The 18583-nt window shown below is 43.4% G+C and overlaps 1 protein-coding gene across 3 annotated transcripts in view; it reads left to right on the forward strand.

Moving 5' to 3' along the window:
* Positions 1 to 1322: 1322 nt before the first annotated feature.
* Positions 1323 to 18583, forward strand: part of MCM9 (minichromosome maintenance 9 homologous recombination repair factor) — a 43391-nt gene continuing 26130 nt past the window's right edge. For all 3 annotated transcript variants that reach the window (XM_051614915.1, XM_051614916.1, XM_051614917.1), the window contains exons 1-6: positions 1323 to 1716; positions 5256 to 5569; positions 7367 to 7448; positions 8624 to 8824; positions 10637 to 10762; positions 11973 to 12092. In XM_051614915.1, coding sequence (XP_051470875.1) covers positions 1407 to 1716; positions 5256 to 5569; positions 7367 to 7448; positions 8624 to 8824; positions 10637 to 10762; positions 11973 to 12092 — 1153 coding nt within the window. In that variant the 5' untranslated portion in view covers positions 1323 to 1406. The remainder of the gene's footprint in view (positions 1717 to 5255; positions 5570 to 7366; positions 7449 to 8623; positions 8825 to 10636; positions 10763 to 11972; positions 12093 to 18583) is intronic.

Genomic DNA, 18583 nt, shown 5'->3' on the forward strand with positions numbered 1-18583 from the left:
GGTTTAGCCTGGAGAGGACTCAGGGAGGACCTTATCACTCTCTACAACCACCTGAAGGGAGGTTGTTGTCAGGTGAGGGTCAGGCTCTTCTCCCAGGCAACTACAGGACAAGAGGGCATGGCCTGAAGCTGCGCCGGGGCGGGTTAGGTTGGGTATTAGTAAGCATTTCCTCACAGAGAGGGTGATCAGACATTGGAATGGACTGCCCAGGGAAGTGGTGGAGTCACCATCCGTGGATGTGTTTAAGGAAAGGCTGGATGCGGCACTTAGTGCCATGGTCTGGCTGATGTGGTGGTGTTGGTCATAGGTTGGACTTGATGATCTTAAAGGTCTTTTCAAGCCTCGGTGATTCTGTGAACCCACGCAGCGCCCTCTTCCACCCGCAGGGCAGCCGGGCCCGCCGCCCCTCACCCGCGCTGGGGGATACCGGTCCTCCCGCAGCCGCGGCGACCCCCCGGAAGCGGCGCCGGAGGACACCGGAGGACACCGGAGGACACCTACGCCGCCGGGCCCCGGCCGCCCGGGCTCGGGCTCTCCACCCCGCCGGCCCGCTCGGCGGCAGCCGGGCCCGGGCGTAGAGCGGAGCGGAGGGGGCGGAGACGGGGCCGCTTCTCCTGCCGGGTGAGGGAGCTGCGGCCGCTGCCTGCGTGCGGGGCGACGCGGCGGGAAACCGGCCGGCGGGAGCGGCGGCCCGCGCTGCAGGTACCGAGCGCCGGACGGGTACGCGGGCAGCCCCGCACACGCGCTCCGGCAAGGCCGCGGGTGCGGGAAACTCCCGCCGGCAGCGCCGTCCCGGGGCGGCGCCGTCCCGGGGCAGCGCTCCGCAGACAGGCAGGAAGCCGGGGCAGCGCACTGCAGGCCCGGCCCGGCCCATCCCGCCTCGCCGCGCAGCGCCCGCCCGCATTCAAACCTTGCCGCGCTGGCTGGGGCGGGGCGGCTGCCTCCCTGCCTCCCTCCCTCCCTCCCGCCGCGCTGCGGGGAGCCCCGCGCCTGGCGCCGCGCGGGGCGAGGCGGGACACGCCGCTGCCTCCTCCCCTCCTCCCCCGCCGAGCGGGCCAGCGGGCGGGCGGCCTTCCCGGCGTAGAGGAGAAGCGGCCGCTGCCCGCCAGCCCCGCCGCGGGGCGCCGGGAGCGGGGGCCCCGCCTCCCGCCGCTGCGGCGGCTGCCGGGGAGGCGGGCGGGGCGGGGCGGGGCGGGGCGGTCGGTTGGCGGGAGCGGCCCGGGCGGGGGAGCGGGCAGCGGGTCGGAGCGGCTGGTGAGGCGTGGAAACGAGGTGCTGTTCCCCAGCCCCGGCCTCCCGGCGCCCGCCTCCGCGATGGGCTTTTCCCAGTGAAAAGTTTTCCGGTTGGCGCCCGACCCCACCCGGAGCCCTCAGCCGTGCCTCACCTGCCGGCACGCAGGGGCAGGATGGTGCTGAGCGCGGATCAGGTGAGCCTCATCGGGCAGGTGTTCGAGTCCTACGTGCAGGAGCACCACAGGGAGGACATCCTGGGCATCCTGAGGGAGGCCGACCATGAGGCGCACTATCCCGTCCTCATCGATGCCTTGACGCTCTTTGAGACCAACATGGAGATCGGGGAGTATTTCAACGCCTTTCCCAGCGAGGTCCTCCCGATTTTCGACAGCGCGCTGCGCCGGGCTGCCCTGGCAGCCCTGCAGGCTGCTGCAGCCCCTGAGCGGCTCAGCGTGAAGCAGAACCTCCACGCCAGGATCTCAGGTGAGTGGTGGGGTGGGAGCATCCCCAGGGGCATCTTCCAGTCAGCATTGCCAAATTCCTGTGTTCTGTAACAAGCTGTTGGGGGTCAAGGGAAGGAGCAAGTTTAATTCTTGCAGTTTCAGTGTCTGAAGCAGTAGGGAATGGCTGGCGTTTAATTAGAGAAGTACATATGTGAACATAATTCTTCACTGTTAGGGTGGTGAGACACTGGCACAAGTTCCCCAGGAAGGCTGTGGTTGTCCCCTCCCTGGAAGTGTTCAAGGCCAGGTTAGATGGGGCTTTGAGCAACCTGGTCTAATGGGAGGTGTCCCTGCCCATGCAGGAGGGTTGGAACTAGATAATCTTTAAGGTCCTTTCCAACCCAAACCATTCTATGATTCTATGAACAAGTGGAGTTATGTAGACCAACGTGGAAAAAAGCTGTGGCCAACCCTGATGGCATCCATGCAATGGTTGGCATTTGTTGCTGGATCAGGACTTAACACCAAAGTCTTTCTGTGGCAAAAAGTCTCCTCAAATCAGCAGCTGGTCTCACATCATTGCTCTTGTTAGCCAGAAGTTCTTAGAGGAAGATACGTAGTTTACAGATTTTCTTGCAGGTTAACTTCCTTACTGTGTCAGTTGATTTAGGGTCTTTATTGGCACAAGCCATCTCCCAGAAGAGGCAAAGCCTAAATTTTAAGTTGTCTTGTAACAATGTAATCTGAAATTGTCAAATGTAATGCTTAACTAACTGTTACAAAGTTACTTGTTATAAAATTGGAATGAACTTTTGGAAGGCATGACTATTAATAGAGGATTTTGACCATTTTCAGTACAATGTGATATGCCATTTCCCGTATTGCAAGGAAATTTTCAGTAGCTTTGAGGTGTGCTAAGTGTGGAGTGCAGGTTCTGGGATTAAAATACATGCTTTCCTTGTTGTGGAGAACTGGGTCAGTGGTGGCACAGTCCCTTCTGGTCATTGCTGACTGTAGCTATTTGGAGGGGTCTAGTCTGCAAAGCCAAGAGCTGGTGACCTGTGTTTCCCTCCCCTGCCCTGTGTTGGGATGACTTATGATCATTCAGTCTTTTGGCAGCTTGAACTTGGATGAATCACAGTTGTTAAATGGACCTGTGTTTTGTCCCAGTAAGTTTCATTGAGAATATTGTCATTAAAACACATATATCAGAATTATACTTAGCCTGTGGCTCTCATAGTACGATTTCTGTTTAGGTGTTGTGGAGCTTATATACAACTGCTAAATGTGTTCTAAGATGCATTTGCATAATTCAGGGCTTCAACATGAAAACAGGAATAAAGCAAGGGGCAGATGATCACTGCGTGAGTAGCTATGGCTTTAAAACATTCCTGCTTCTGTTATCAGCCTGTTGCTGGAGCTGACTGTTGCTCCCACAGTGATATTTTGTCTGAATATTCCCTAATCATCCTCAGGTAAAATTAGCCATGTTTGATCAAATGTTTTTAAAACTGTTGAAAGCAAGTCTGACTGATCATTGATGGAAAGAGTTAGTCGGCCAACTCTCAAATTGCTCCATCACTAAACAGGAGGGAAACTAATGAAGAGCAGGGGATGATTATCCTCATGTGGTCCAGCTGGATCAAAAGAACATCTGTCCATGTAGTTTGGCCTATGTTCTGTACCACCAAAAGGTTGGCTGCTGAAGAAAGAAAAGCAATAAGCTAAGAGATCAGCAGGGTTTTTTCCGCCCGAGTTTTCCCATGATTCTGTTATCTTTTAAGTGGATGTTGGGTATTATTACCTTTGGGATTCTCAGCTTGGAGTGCTGCTTCCCTTCCCCACATCAAATGGGAAGGTGGAGAAGGTTGTCCAGTCTTCTTGGTGGTAGTGGCAGGTGACTATCTGGAGTGGGGCTGAGGGGATCTGCGCGTCAGGCGTGGAATGAGGTCATCTGATGAAAAGTGTTGTTGCTTACACTAGGCATAGGAATGCAATCTTAGCACCCTCATACCAATATAGACAGGGCATCCCGGAGCTCAGTGAAGTACTCGGGGAGTGTGAATATGCGGTGATTAATAACGGATTATTACCCCAGGTTCACTGGAGAAAGTAAAAGATTAAGTTATTTATCTGAGCTTTAGCATTGTAGTAATCTGATTGTATAACTTCTCCTTTTGCTACAAATCAAAGATTTTTCTGTTCTTACTGTTAGCCTGAGCACTGCTATGTCTGTTACTGATGGCCAGCCTGCTATAATAGTTCCGTTTTACACTTTATTACTAATATAGTAAAGCTGATTTAAAGAGGCACGTACTCAGAGTAAGTTTGTCAAGCAATGTCCTGGTTCTTTGTCTCTCTCTCCTGCCTGGCTTGCCATTAATGTCGTGGTTTGGGCCCAACTCGACAATAAAGGAACAGCCGCATGGCCGCTCACTCAGCTGCCTCCCCCTCACACACACACTCTGGGATGAGGAGGACAAAGCTCCTGGGTTGAGATGAAGGACAAGGAGGGTTCTTCACCAATTAAGGCCCCAGGCAAAACAGACTCCACTTGGGGAAAAAATAATAATTTAATTTCACACTAATCAAACACACACAAAGAGCAGGGCTTGCATATATTACCCCACCCCTCCCTTCTTCCAGCGCCCAAATCACTTTGTTCCCGGTTTCTCTCCCTCCTTCCCCCCAGCGACACAGGTGGACAGGGGATGGGGTTTAGAGTCAGTTCATGGGCTGGTGGTTCCTGCTGCTCCTTCCTCCTCAGGAAAAAGGATTCCTTACAGTCCTTCCCTGCTTCCCCAGGAGGGAAGCTGTTAAGGTAGTTTCATCTTCCTGAGGATTTCAGCCTCCGTGGTGCTAAGGGATGGCCTCATGGATGAACACCAGAGCACGATCAGTACACCACAGAACTGGCTGTTGGGGTGGAATTAAAGGAGGACAAGTGCCACAAAAATGCTCTGTCAGTATTCATTTCATCATGCAAGTGAATTTGCTTTGGTTGTGTTCATCACCACTTTATATTCTTTTTAGGCCGTCTTCCCTGTGCTTGAGGTTTAGTGGTAGGCAATGTGAATTTAGGGTCAAATGCTCACAGACTATGAATTTTAAATTTGCTTAGACTTGAGAATTCACACAAGAATAGGAATTACATTTATTTTAATGTGGGAGGGAATACCATTGAACTACAATTAAGTAGCATAATTAAAATTTTGTAATTCAGATAAACCAGTAGAATAAATGTTATTTGCCAAAAGATGATTTAAATTAATAAACAGATCAGAGAACCTCGGGAGGTATTTCCAGGAATGGAAACTTCTCATGACTGTTCAGCCCTTGGCAAGAGCAGGAGAGCAAAATGACAACATTTTCTGTGACTGCTCAGCTCAGTTTTTTTGCTGAGGCCAGTGAATCAGAGTTATGGTACAACAGATGAATTGTTTAATCCCATTTATGAAGAAGTAATGGCAATGGCTACTGCTAATGCCTGGCATTTTTTGGTAGTATTTCTGTTTAACTGCATTGAAAGCTCATGTTTTATATGCATAACCTTTTGCTGCGCCTATTTCTGTTTAACAGGTTTGCCTGTTTGCCCAGAGCTGACTCGAGAGCACATTCCTAAAACCAGGGATGTGGGTCACTTTTTGTCTGTTACTGGGACTGTCATACGTACCAGTTTGGTGAAAGTTTTGGAGTTTGAACGAAGTTATATCTGCAATAAGTGCAAGCATGTGTTTGCTGTCAAGGCTGACTTTGAACAGTACTACACGTTCTGTCGTCCATCAGCCTGTCTTAATGAAGAAGGCTGCAACTCGACCAAGTTCACGTGTCTGTCTGGTACAACCTCTTCTACTTGCTGCAGAGACTATCAAGAAATCAAAATTCAGGAACAGGTAAAAAAAATAAAAGATGGAGAAAAAGGGAAAGGTATTAAGGTATAGATGTCTCAAATAAAAAAAAGGATTCAATTACTAAAGAAGGCATTTGGGGTTTAATTTCTTGCTGGAATGAGGTAACTCTTCTAATTTTACTGAAACTGTTCATATTTATGTCAGAATTAAATTGTTGATTAGACTTCCATTACTACATAACCCCATTCCAGATTGTACAAAACACCCAGGATCAGTACATATATTGAATTTCTATGCTGAATCCTTGTAACGCCAAGTTTACATTCTTTCTCTAAGGACTAAAGCTAGCCCAGTGGTGGCCAAGGCCAGATGTAGCAGTGCAGTGTGGTCAATACATAGTGTCTACAAGTTCCCTTCAGCCAATACTGCATTCAACAATTAATAAATAAGCGTTCCACAGAGAATTCACATTCATTTTTCTGAAGGTAGTTCTGGGTGGAAGCACAGCTAAGCTGGAGGAGTAAGAAATTTTCAGGCACATAACTAAAACAAAACTGGTACCAGAAAATCTACACTGCTTTGAAAATGAGAATAAGGAGATTATGTTGCAGGCAACGTTTCTGTGTTTATTTATATGTTCAGTGTCTTTTTTAATAAATCTTTGCTAAGACTTATGGAAGAGATTGTTTCAGGGGGTTGATTTTATTAATTAAGAATATAGCGGTGCCAATCTACATGCAGGATGTATGAAACCAGCAATGTATGAAATTAGAAATTAAGCTCTTTAAGGTTCAGAATAGCAAAAATGTAAGGGAAAGAAACTTTATCGGAAATAATCCCTGTGGTGCATGTATATATATGGTTGTTTCTGACATGGTGTGGTTTCTGACATATGATATGGTCTATGATGTGGTTTCTGTAACTTTTTTTTTGTTGTTTTACTGTGTTAGACACAGATCTCTGTGATGGGAAGGAATTTCAGCAGCATGGGCTTATTACATACAGTAAAGTTAAACCTGGAATGAATTTCACTTGTGTTTCCTTCTGAGCTCTACAAGTAATGATGTATGTGCCACCAGTACTGACAGTGTTGTGAACTGTCTGTGGCTATTCAGATAATACACAAGGATGAATTAACATTCCTAGGCACTAGAGAGTGAATAAATCTAGAATTCTAGCAGGCATGACCTGTGCTGCAGAATGAAAAGGTACTTTTGATTGTTGTTCTTGTACAGTGGATATTCTAAAAACTATTGCCAGATTTAAGTGCAAATTGAGAGACTGCTTGTTGGAAATAAGCTGTGACAACATTGCATAGACTTTGCTCTGGAGAAAAGAAAAAGAATTCAGGAGTTAATGGCACATTTGTCTGGTTGTGTGTGATTTGTTTTTGTTGTTGATTTAATCCTTGACATGTAGGTATAAACTATCTCTAACCCATGGACATGCTTTAGTACCCCAAGTAAACTTTGCATATTGAAGAAATATCTAAAAATATCTCAAATTATTTTTAAAACAGAAAAAAAAAAAAAAAGGCAAAAAGCTCTGTCAGATGATCTCTTTTACTAAACTTTCTTCAGCAAGATATTGGAATCAAACATTACCTCCCAGGACTGAGCACCTCAGTCCCATTTACTTAATACCCTATCCCGTTTCCATTAATATCAGCATTAAACTTCCCTCATTAAGTTCATGGCAGCAGTGGCATGATTGCTGTATGAAAAAGCAAGGACTGACCTCAGTTCCAGGAAAGGAATGTAGGTCCTTAAGCCAGAGCAGCTATAAATGGCTTTTGAAAGGTGCTTTTCTTAAGAAGTGCTTTTCATTCCTGTCTCTTAGGTTCAAAGACTGTCTGTTGGAAGCATCCCTCGCTGCATGGTGGTTGTTCTGGAAGATGACTTGGTGGACAGTTGCAAGTCTGGTGAGGACACAGCTTATATCCCATGTGTTTGTACCATGAGCATTTTTATTTTTCCATTTGAAATTAATCTTTGCCAAGTAGTCTGTCAGTGCTGAGGGCCTGTTGGATGAGATACGTTCATCTGTCATGGCGCTGTTTCACTTTGGATGTTAGCATGACAGTTGAAGATTATTCTAGAAAATGTCATATATCTCCATGTTCTATCTTGACTGTTTGACAGATCAGGTTCAGTAAGTAATGTGTTGTGGTGTACAGAAAGTACACAAGACAAAAGTCTTGTTAGTGTGGGAACACCAAACCCCCCAAGGAAACTGGTCACCAAAACACAGCATGTGGTGCCTCTCTAGGTTTGGAGAGCTAGGTATCCTACCTAAGGAGTGCTGCAGATGGAAAAAGCTACATGGCAGGAAAAAGCTACATGGCATCCAAAAAGGAAGCTAATTAACTGGAAGATGTGTGAAGAATAGATGGGTACATCTCCCCAGTAATTTCTGGTTGTACTTTCTCAGAACACTGTGGCCAGAATGTTAACGAGTGATTCACAGGATCACAGAATGGTTTGGGTAGGAAGGGACCTTAAAGATCATCTAGATCCAACACCCCTGTATGTGAAGGGACACCTCCCACTAGATCAGTTCACTCAGACCCCCATCCAACCTGGCTTTGAATACTCACAAGGATGGGGCTTCCACAACTTCCCTGGACAACCTGTGCCAGTGTCTCACCACCCTCACACTAAAGAATTTTTTCATAATGTCTAACCTAAATCTCCCCTCTTCCAGTGATTCTGGAATTAATGACAAAAATTACCAGAAGTCAAATAAGTTTTGACTAATTATTTTTGTATAGTCAATCTAACTGAAGATCCTCTACAGTTTACTGTAAACTCCTCTTTTCTAAAAGAGGAAACAGTCAGAGGCATACCTTTAAGAATTCACCTACCTTAAACAGAAGTAGAAAGACAGCAACTTCCCACCACAGACATAAGCAATGTCTGTCATAAGCAACTTTAGACCTCCAGTAGCTGCAGGGAGTTTGCTTTTTGTTGTTGGGTATTTTAACCATATTAACTGTAACAGAGGATCTCAACTCAATTGTTATGCATTACAGCTAACTGGGACATCTGCATATCTCAAGTCAGATGCTATTTTACTGATTTTTGTTGTTACCTCCAGGTGATGACATCACAGTGTATGGAGTGGTAATGCAGCGGTGGAAACCTTTCCACGAGGGTGCACGCTGTGACTTGGAGCTTGTTTTGAAAGCCAACTATGTTAAAGTAAACAATGAGCAGCTAGCAGGGGTTGTAATTGATGAAGAAGTCCGCAAGGAATTTGAAGACTTCTGGGAAAAGCATAGGAATGATCCCTTAGCAGGTTAGTAGTTAAATGCTTTTAAGTAGGACACATGATTGGATAGAGATGAAATCAGGACTGAAAATACAGTGACTGAACACACTTTTCCCCCATGGTCCTAACCCATCACTCAATCATCCAATAATATTTTCTTTCCAGTATAGAAAAATATCTCACTTTATATTACTGGGGAAAAAAAAAAGTACCAAACATACTGCATTGGTCTTTCTTCTTTTGAGCTTTCTGGTCAGGTGTTTGTGGGACATTTGTTAACATGAAATGAGAAATAATATAAGTATCAGGGGAAAAAAAGAAAAGCATTTTATAATCCAGAAAGAAAAGCATGGACCAGACCTACTTTTAGTCAGCATAACTGTTGACTCTGGGGTGAGGTATCTGACTCACTGTCTCTGCACCCAGTCTTTATCACATGTCATTTTTAACCTAAGTCTTGAATGCTGAGACCCTTGATTTAGGTGCTGTGGAGCCTCCTAGCAGTATGGAGGGAATTTCCTGATTCACAGTGCTTTCCAGAACTGAGTGTTTAGTACACTGGCTTCTAAACTTAATATAGTCTGAAGTCAGCCATCTAGGAATTGGCAGGAGTTGTGTCTGGAACTCATGTCCGGCTCTGTGATCTGAGTTCCTTCTCCTGAACCACAGGGAAGCTCAATGGACTCTAGGATTTCTGTCACTGAACTGTCTCAGGCTAACACTCTGTCTTTTAAAACCCTGAGAAGAGTTTAGTCTTCTTAAAAGACAAACAGGAGGAAAAGCAGGTGGAAATGTTGCCCGTGTCAGCTTAAAAATTCAAGCATTCGTGTAGGAAATTTGAGATCTTGTCAATGGCAAAGATTCTTCAGAACTGCATTTCCTGGAAAGCAATTTAATTGCTAGCCTCCTGCTGTTTGGAACAAGAATGTTTCTTCCTCCTGCTGTTTGGAATGAGAACATTTCTTATCACCCTGGTTAGAATAATTCAGAAATTAATTCAGGATCCTTTTTGAAGGATTAATCTTTCATTCTCAGGGCATTTTTTGAAGCCTGCAGGGAGCAGTGTGGTTTTATGCAATATGAATCAGTTCAGAATAAATAAACTAATATGAAGTGACTACAAGAAAACCGAGGTGGAAGTTAGAAGGACCCTGACTGCCCAAGATGTCTGTTTCAGGCTATTTGTCTGAATTTTGAGTCCCCTCAGGTGAGGGCAGAGATCAAATTCGACTGAGTCTAAGCTATAGGCCATTTCACAACAGGATATATGTACATTTACTGCTTTTCAAGAGATAATGGTAGTCACTGCTGCATGTTATATTAGTTCCTGATGCTATGTGTGAGGCGTCTTAAGAAAGTCTACCATGGCAGGCCTCTATGACAGCTTATGCAGGGGACTTTATTTCTGGGGGTTCTTCTAGGAAGAAGCAGAACTGCTGAGCTACTCAGCACTGACAAGGCAAATGAATCTGAAGTCAAATAGATGCAACTGTGGAATTAAATCCTCATTTATGCTACAACTGACCAAAATTTTTAAAATTTCATTTTTGGACAAGTATGTGTTAATTCCCTTAGAAGACTTCCCCAAGAAACACATATGTCTCCAGTCATTTACTAGGTGCCTACATATTTTGCCAGTACCGTATACCTGTATCTAAGTTTAAAATGTCAGGAACTCAAAATTGGTCACTATTTTTTTCCCTAGCAATGGGAGTAAGGCATGGCATTAAACCTGTGATCCCTCGTGTGCCATTAGTGCCAGAATCTCAAAGAACAGATTTAAAATCCAAGTTCTACTCCTAGGACAGTGCTGAGTGTCAACTTTTGTACCTCTCCTAGGGAGGAATGAAATTTTGGCTAGCTTATGTCCTCAAGTTTTTGGATTGTACCTGGTGAAGTTGGCTGTAGCCATGGTGCTTGCTGGTGGTGTACAGAGGACTGATGCTACCGGAACTCGAATCAGAGGTTAGTATTGTTTCTAGAAGTATCACATCCTTTCTAACAGTTGTTCCCATCCCTGTCTTCACCCACATCCCTCCCCCCTCCAAAATCAAATCAGTAACATTTCAAAGGCATAATCAATCATTCCATTTTCTGAGTGAGAGCAATTTTTGATTAATACTGAGTATTATTCCAGAACAAATTATTCAGACAAATAAAGTGGGTGTCTAGACTACTTTTTTATTTTAATTTTTCCCAAATAAAACCCAGTAATAGCAGGCACTAACTTTTTATTGTGTAAGTCACGTTTTGAAATGATCTCTAGTAGAGTATTCCCAGCAGTATTTGGCATCAAAGGATGGAATATTAATGTTTCCTTAATGTGGATCACCATAGTTCATTGAAAGGAAAAATTAAAGGTTTCATTTTACTTCCCAATGCCAGACTTTTCCATCTGTGATTGTCAGCACTTCTCACTTAGTTCTGTTACTGTAAGTTATCTGCCTGCTGATTCTCCTTCTGTTGTTATTAGATGGTAAATTTGTCACGTGCCAGGTGCTATACAGGTCATATTCTATGTAGGTCATAATAATTTAAAAATAATATGTCTGCATGTACAGATACAGAATTTTATTAATGCCCCAGCAGCTAAATAAAGTTCTAGACTTTATATTTGAATTGTTAATATTTTTTAGAAGACAGTGAAATAATTTCTTCATTGAGATCATAGTAGCCAAATTATTTACTTCTGTAATTTCATTGGTTTGAAATTACTAAATTGTGTAACTGTTGGCAACATCACAGAATTAGTTAAGAAAAAAAAACTGCTGATTTTTAGTCATTTTTGCAATAATTTAAGTAAATTAATAGTAAAAATGATAGCTAAACCCTGGCATCCTTTTGTGTCATGTCCAAGAGTGAGCCGAGTCTGAGAAATGAATGTTCTAAAATGTAAGAACTCACAGAAAATGTTAAATAACCTGCTAGTACTTGTCAGATATGCAATTATAAATATTTTATTTGGGTGCAGCATTGTGACTAGACACTTGTATTAAACAGTGTGTATTTATCAGAGCTAGTAAATAGTGCAGTCTTGAATAGAATTGCATATTGTAATGTATATGTAGAACTAAATGTTAGGTGACTAATGAGAAGTGTTATTTAATTCAAGCACTCTGTGTGTATCTTTCTCTGTATTTGAATGTTTACTCTTACATCAACATTTTCCCCCAAGGTGAATCACATCTTTTGTTGGTTGGAGACCCAGGTACAGGGAAATCTCAGTTTCTCAAGTACGCAGTAAAGATCATACCACGCTCTGTGCTTACTGCAGGAATTGGATCTACAAGTGCAGGTATGTGCTTCTTCAACTTGAACACTTTTTTTACTCAAGTATGTTTATTTAGAGGTCTTCTGCACATATGAACATATATGCTTAGGCTGTGTGAGCACAGCTGAAGCAAAGAACTGCTGTGGAGGCCTAGGAGGCTTGACATGACTCCCGGCAGAGGGGCAGTCCTGCCCCTTCTTCTTTGTCAGTGGAGCAGTGTGATGAGCTTTTAACCGAGAACCTTATAAGCCTCATCCAGAGGCACCTCTCACTGCTTTGCTAGCTGAGGATGATCTGGACCTGTATTTTTAGTGTTTTTCACAGCTATGACAAACCTGATATCTTTCCAGGGCTCACACTGTGTGGTGGGCTAGTATCATTTGGTTTATCCTGAACAGATAATCTCCTGTCTTCTGTTCTTTTATATGTCCTGGCTGAGGGTCAGTTTGATTTCTGCTTACTTGCTGGAAATTCATCCCTGTGCTGAGGAATTATTTCTGAGTTGTAAAGATAGTTTCAAGATGGTTTCAGAGAGCAAGCTTTGTGGTGGTGGTGTTAAATTTAGGTATGTCCCAGCTGGCTCTAAATGCCAGGTTATCTTTTTACAAACTTGTGGAGACAATGTGCAGGGTGAGATGACCTCTGCAATTACTTAAGTTGAGCAAATGACTACATTACTAGTGCGTGCAAAATCACAAAATAATTAGGGACAACACCCCCAGTGTCTCAGCTAGCATGTGTCACCTGATTGATTCTCAGATAGTGCTGCTTTTCATCTTATGCCTGGGCAACAGCATTATTCCAGAGGATAAATCTTCTGCAGTTCTGTAGCTATGTATACTTGTGTATACTGGGTCTTCCGTAGCTGTGGACATGGAATGTGATGTGGAACATATACACACTTGTGTGCAGGGAACTTGTTACGAAACACATGTGCCTCTGCGTTTCCAGTCAAACGATTGACAAATAGGTCTGGAGAGAAGCCAGAGAAAACATTTTGGCTCAGCATAACCTTTTCTCCACCTTTTGTTCTGCATTAAGAACTGAGAACAGGCTGGATAATTTAAATTTTGCTTAGGGACTGACGGTGACCTGGAGTGAAATTTTACCATGCATTTCAATGTGACCTTGCCCACTTTTGACAATAATAATCTCCCTGTGCCAGCTGCTCTTGGACTCTGTTGCTGTTGCCTTGTTCACCACATCTCCCTCCTGTTCTTCATTTTCTGTATGATCTGGTTTCCAGCTCAGCTATGATAGCCAGGTTCAAAGACATTTCCCTGAAAACCAATACTGCAGTTTACAAGTTTACTTTCTGTGCCATAAAATCAGATGTAATGATATGTGAAGATGGAGTTTCATCTTGAGAAAGGATTGTCTTGTGTCTTTAGATCACCCTATGTTTCACTTAAATATTCCTTATGTTTTAAAAAAGCCTCTCCTTCTCCCTGCTCCACCCTCTTCCTGAAATCTGACATCAGGTGCACCACATTTCTACCTTAAAATTCTTTAAAACCCTTATCACAAGGGAAACTTGAGTCCCAAGCAAGAAATCTTACTAACTTTGGTTTAATTTCAGGGAATCTTTTCATGGCTAGAGCTGCTGGTCTGGAGCATTTATTTCTAGCCTGGGACTTTGGATGTAGTTTCAGTTTTCTTTGCTTTTCCTGTGTATGGAATGTCCTACTTATTAGTATATTCATACCTGAACCTAACATTGATTTTTGTCAACCTGTTCTTTGTGCAGGAGCTCCAAACGACGAGGTTAGAGAACTATTAAATTATTTCACTTTCCGTGTTCCTTCCTCATGTTCCTTCAGGGCCCTGCGGTTGTCATGTGCCCACTGCAGCCTGTTACCCTACCTGCACCTAACTGGAATTACCTCACAGAATTTCAGAAACCGGTGACCCAAGTCTGCAGCTTGATTTGGTACTGGGCCTCTGTTCTTTCAATCGGGTCCCTGTCTCCCCCAGTGCTTTTTGAACAAGTCTGTGCTGCAACAGATGTGCTTTGCCTGATTCAGAAAGTCAGACCCTGGCAAAAACCTTGCTTTCTTGTTCTAGGGAATTGGTATGGAAGACAGTCATCTTTCTTATTTCACCAAAATCTTGTCTGAGTGCTGCAAAAATCCTTTACAAATGACCAGTAATCTGTTATCTGTTTTGGAAAAAGCAGAACTTTACCTCCCTTCTCTGTATAGCATTTCTGAGTTTGTTTTACTAGGTTTCCTATTTTGTGAACACTTAGTAGAAATTTTCTGAGAGTTCTCTGCACGTTTAGGACTTCTATGAGGAACTAGGGTTCATTCCTCCCACATCTAATGGAAGTTGGCAGCTATAAGGCCAACCCACATTCAACAACTCAATGGCAAAAATTTATTTGAACACTATAGTGCTTCCTGATTTGTAAATAAAAGATGGGGGAACCATCTGTCCCACTGTCTGCTTCTGTCTGCGCAGTGTTTAGATTTTTGGACGGCCTGATTCATTCTACTTAAATAGCCTCGCATCTGAGAAGCACAGGGAGTCAGTCATTCAAGTACCTTTGATTTTTAGAAGTTGATACCTAGTTTTCCTGAAAGATAGAGACTTAGTGAGGTTTAGGAAACTCTCTGTAGATTCCCACCTTACTATTGAGTTTAACCAACTGTTTTGCAATCCCCAGAGCCGTAGTGCTGCTTGTGCATTTTTGGATGAGACAATCACTAGTAAAAAAATATGTTTCCCCTGGAGCTTGAGATCTGCCACAATCAACTGAGTGCTGTGCTTGACTCTACAGGGACAGAAACCAACACATACCTGCTGCTGGTGGGTCTGGAGCTCATGGTCATCCAGGCCAGAGTCGTTCTGCTTCTTCCTGGTGCATATTTGGCTGTTCACTTTTCAGCAAAGTTTTGTTTGGTGTTGTGTCCCTCCACAGATGGACTACTTAAATAATTTTGTCAAACTGTATCTAGAACAGCTTGTTTAAAAATCTGGAAGACTATCAGCTGTTTCTCCAGCTCTCCGGTTCTGTTCAATATGCCTTTCTGAGCTGTATGAAATGCAGCCTTCTTGCCTCTTCTCTTACAGCCTCTACAGAGCCTTGAGAGTACTGCCTTTTTGCTGACATTTTGCATTGTCTAACATTGTCCATATCGTACCAACAGCTGCTTGCTACTGTTTTTTTTCTTTTCATTGAAGGCAACTAACTCAAAGGGAAACCACCATTTTTCTTTTTCATAGTAGGCCTCTGCCTGCTAGGCAGGCTTTGGATGCTAACAGTTGTCTTTCTTCTGAGTCTGAAAGTGGCTGACATGAGCACTCCAGCTATGGTTATGAATAGATTATGTGGTGCCAGTATCCTGAGGTATGCAAGACACTGAAACTGGAGGTATTTTTCCCTGCTTGTAGATGCCCAGACTGTTCCTGGGCATTCCCTAGTTGACACAGGCCAAGGCAATGCCAGGGGACATGCTAACAGTTTGCTACTGTGGATCCATACCCTGGGCCTGATCAGGTTATTAAGAAAGAGGCAACCTTTAGGTCACTCTTTTTGGATCTTCATTTTACCACAGGATTTTTCATTGCTTTCCTGAATGTTCATAATTGTACATGAATTTTAAATATTTTCTACCAGCACATACCTTGAAAGTATTTTCCTGAGCGATGATTTAATTTGCTTTTCCTTAAACAGCTGGACCTCAAGTTGGAAAGGCTTTAACTCTGCAGGAAGTCTGCTAGACTTCTTGAAAGGAATGAATCTTGAAGTTTTGATCAAACCTTGTCAGAGATATGCCACATGTATAACAAAGTCTCATCTTCCAGATCATTAAATCCCCTTAATTTCCTTTCACTAATCCTGTTTCAAGATGGCTTTATCCTGAGACAGAGCTTACCTTGACTACCTGCATGCAAAATATTATTTAGCCAAGAAGATTCCTGGCTTCAGAAATGTTGACCTGTTCATAGATCAATATCCAAAGACCTGTAGTTAGAATGGACAGGAAATACTGCAGGAGCAAAATCTTCGTCATGTTGGCTGGAGGTTTCAGGTCTTACACACTTCTGACATAATACATCCTGGCAGGTCTTCATCAGACTTTTTCATGCTGTTATTGAAATGACAGGCATTTCATGCAGTTGATTTTTGAATGGAAGTAAAGGATTCCCTTTACCACACCATAAAGCCCCTGCTTCTTCCCAGTTTATTGATGTAGGTCTGCCGCACCTTTCTAGTGGATAGGACAAACTGGAGGACCCCCTTATTTTGAGATAGGCCTCCAGGGGTATTTTGGAAGGTGACCCAAGAACTCTTGAAAGGTTCCTGACATTTCAGCCAGTTAACACTGTTTGTTAACACATAGCTGTTGTCTCTTCCATCTGATACAGCCCTTTTGCAGCACACACACCTGCTTCCTCTGATTTTCTCTATCTGCAGGAAGGCCAAGCACATCCCTCATGCCAATTGCCTTTAACAAACTTCCCTAGTGACTCCAGCTGGCTCTTATTCCTTTGCCTAGACCAAGAATCAGGCAAAAATCCCTCCACCCATATCACACACAAGACCAGCTCTTACAAAGCAGAACTTGGACTGGAAACATAAATACAAATGGAAAGTCCTAACATGAGTAGTCCCACACATACTGCCAGCCCTTGTAGGTAGTTTTCAGTTTTGATTCATCTTCCCTGTTGGCACTGAGCAGAGCCCTCCAGCTATCAACAACAGAAAAATTAACTTATCATCTCCAGACCAAACTTCTCTCACTTTCCAAAAACAAGAGAATCTGCAAGCTTGGAGACAGCTGTGCTATGAAAAAGGAGTAGGGTAGTTAATTAAGTATGTGAAGGGTCTCTTGCAGCTACCCAGACAGTAGCCACAAGATTTAGTTAACTTTGCTATTCTGCTGTATCTGGTAAAGGAGGATTTGGCATGAGTGTACATGCATAAGGTGTTTTGGGTTGTTTTGTGTATTTTTTCCTGTTTCTTCCCTGGCACCATTTTCAGATGGCAGTAGACAATCTTTGTCTAGTTTTAAGTCGCTAGCCTCCAATCTGAGCTGACTTCCAGAAAATCAGTGGTTTAAACCCTACGAAGAAAATAATGGACAGTCAGATCATCAGATTTGTCTGTGACTTTGTCGCTTGCATCTCAAGGATACAGATTGTCTGGCGAGCTATGAACTAAGTTACTGTACTTACTGTAGCAAATTTCTCAGTTGCTGCAGTCTTAAAGATTGGTAGTAAGGGTTGGCTTTTTCAGTGGAGCTTTGTAGAGCCACTGGTGAGGTTAAATTTCACAAGCTTCCATTATGATGGAACTGGAGCATTTTTGCCTCCTTTGTCACACTAATTCAGACTGAATGTGATGCACAAATAAATCACAATGACTGTATGACAAGTTTTTTTCAAGCTAGACCTAAAACCTCACCCATCATCTTCATCTGTAATGATAACTTGTCTGATCCATTTACTTATTTGTACATTAATAACCTCTCTGCTATATGTTATGACGACCTTCTTATGGAATTGAGTCTTTCTAGCTGAGGTTAAAAGTTTACTGTGAGGTGCATCACCAGTCCAGTCAATAGAATCTGTAGCGTTCCCTTGCGTTTTAGTGGTCTGTGCAGGTAGAGGTTTGTGGAAGGTGAGCTCATCTCCAACCTTAACACTAATGCTGTGCTGTCTGCAGTAGCTGTGTGTCATGTGTACAGCCCTGCTGTCTTTAAAACTCTGAGATTAGGGACAGGTCTTTACAGAGATGCCTTATATACACTATCTTTTAATACCACTGTGTGCTGTCAGGTTGCCTGATGATCAGACCTAAGTTTGGCTTCTCAAATTCTTGTCTCTCTGGAATGTAATTTTGCCAAGAAATGTGATATTCAGAAGACAGTGTGCATGGACTGCTAAGATCTGGTCAAAGTTGTAGAAGACACGAGAGGCATCCAGTCTCTCAAAAAGCATAGGAAGGCCATTTCTCTTGCACAGGTCACAAGGTATTTTCATGAGAAATGGTTTTTCTTCTCCAATTTTCACCAGGCACAGTATGGTTATTCTTTTTCCTGCAGTTGGTGGGTCAGCTATACCTAGGATGTGTTTGTGTATCAAGTAAGGTGGTGCCAAATTCTACTGCAGCATAATGCCATCCAAGCTAGCTTGAAGTTAATTGCACCTGAGTTCATGTGCACAGTGGACTTTTTCCTCCTAACCAGAAAAACAGTCTTCACTTCCAATTAATCTAAATTAATTGGCTTGCTGAGCAGTTGACATAGTTTTGTTGACAGTAGTTTGTAATTGATTCTGCAATAGCGGTAATGCTGTTTGTGTCCACTGCTTTGTGGCATATGCTTTGAAGAAGCTTTTGTGCTACTTATGGATGGATTCTGGTTCCAGCTTCTACTTGGTTGTTTTCATATGAATCTTCAATAGGTGGAAGGGTTTGAAAGACTATTATGGAGGCCTTAGGAGACTTCATGAGCCTGCCAATCTTTCAGCAGATGACTAACTTATGTACATGTTTACATTCAAGAGAT

The sequence above is a fragment of the Apus apus genome, chromosome 3 (assembly GCF_020740795.1).
Source record: "Apus apus isolate bApuApu2 chromosome 3, bApuApu2.pri.cur, whole genome shotgun sequence".
NCBI lineage: Eukaryota > Metazoa > Chordata > Aves > Apodiformes > Apodidae > Apus > Apus apus.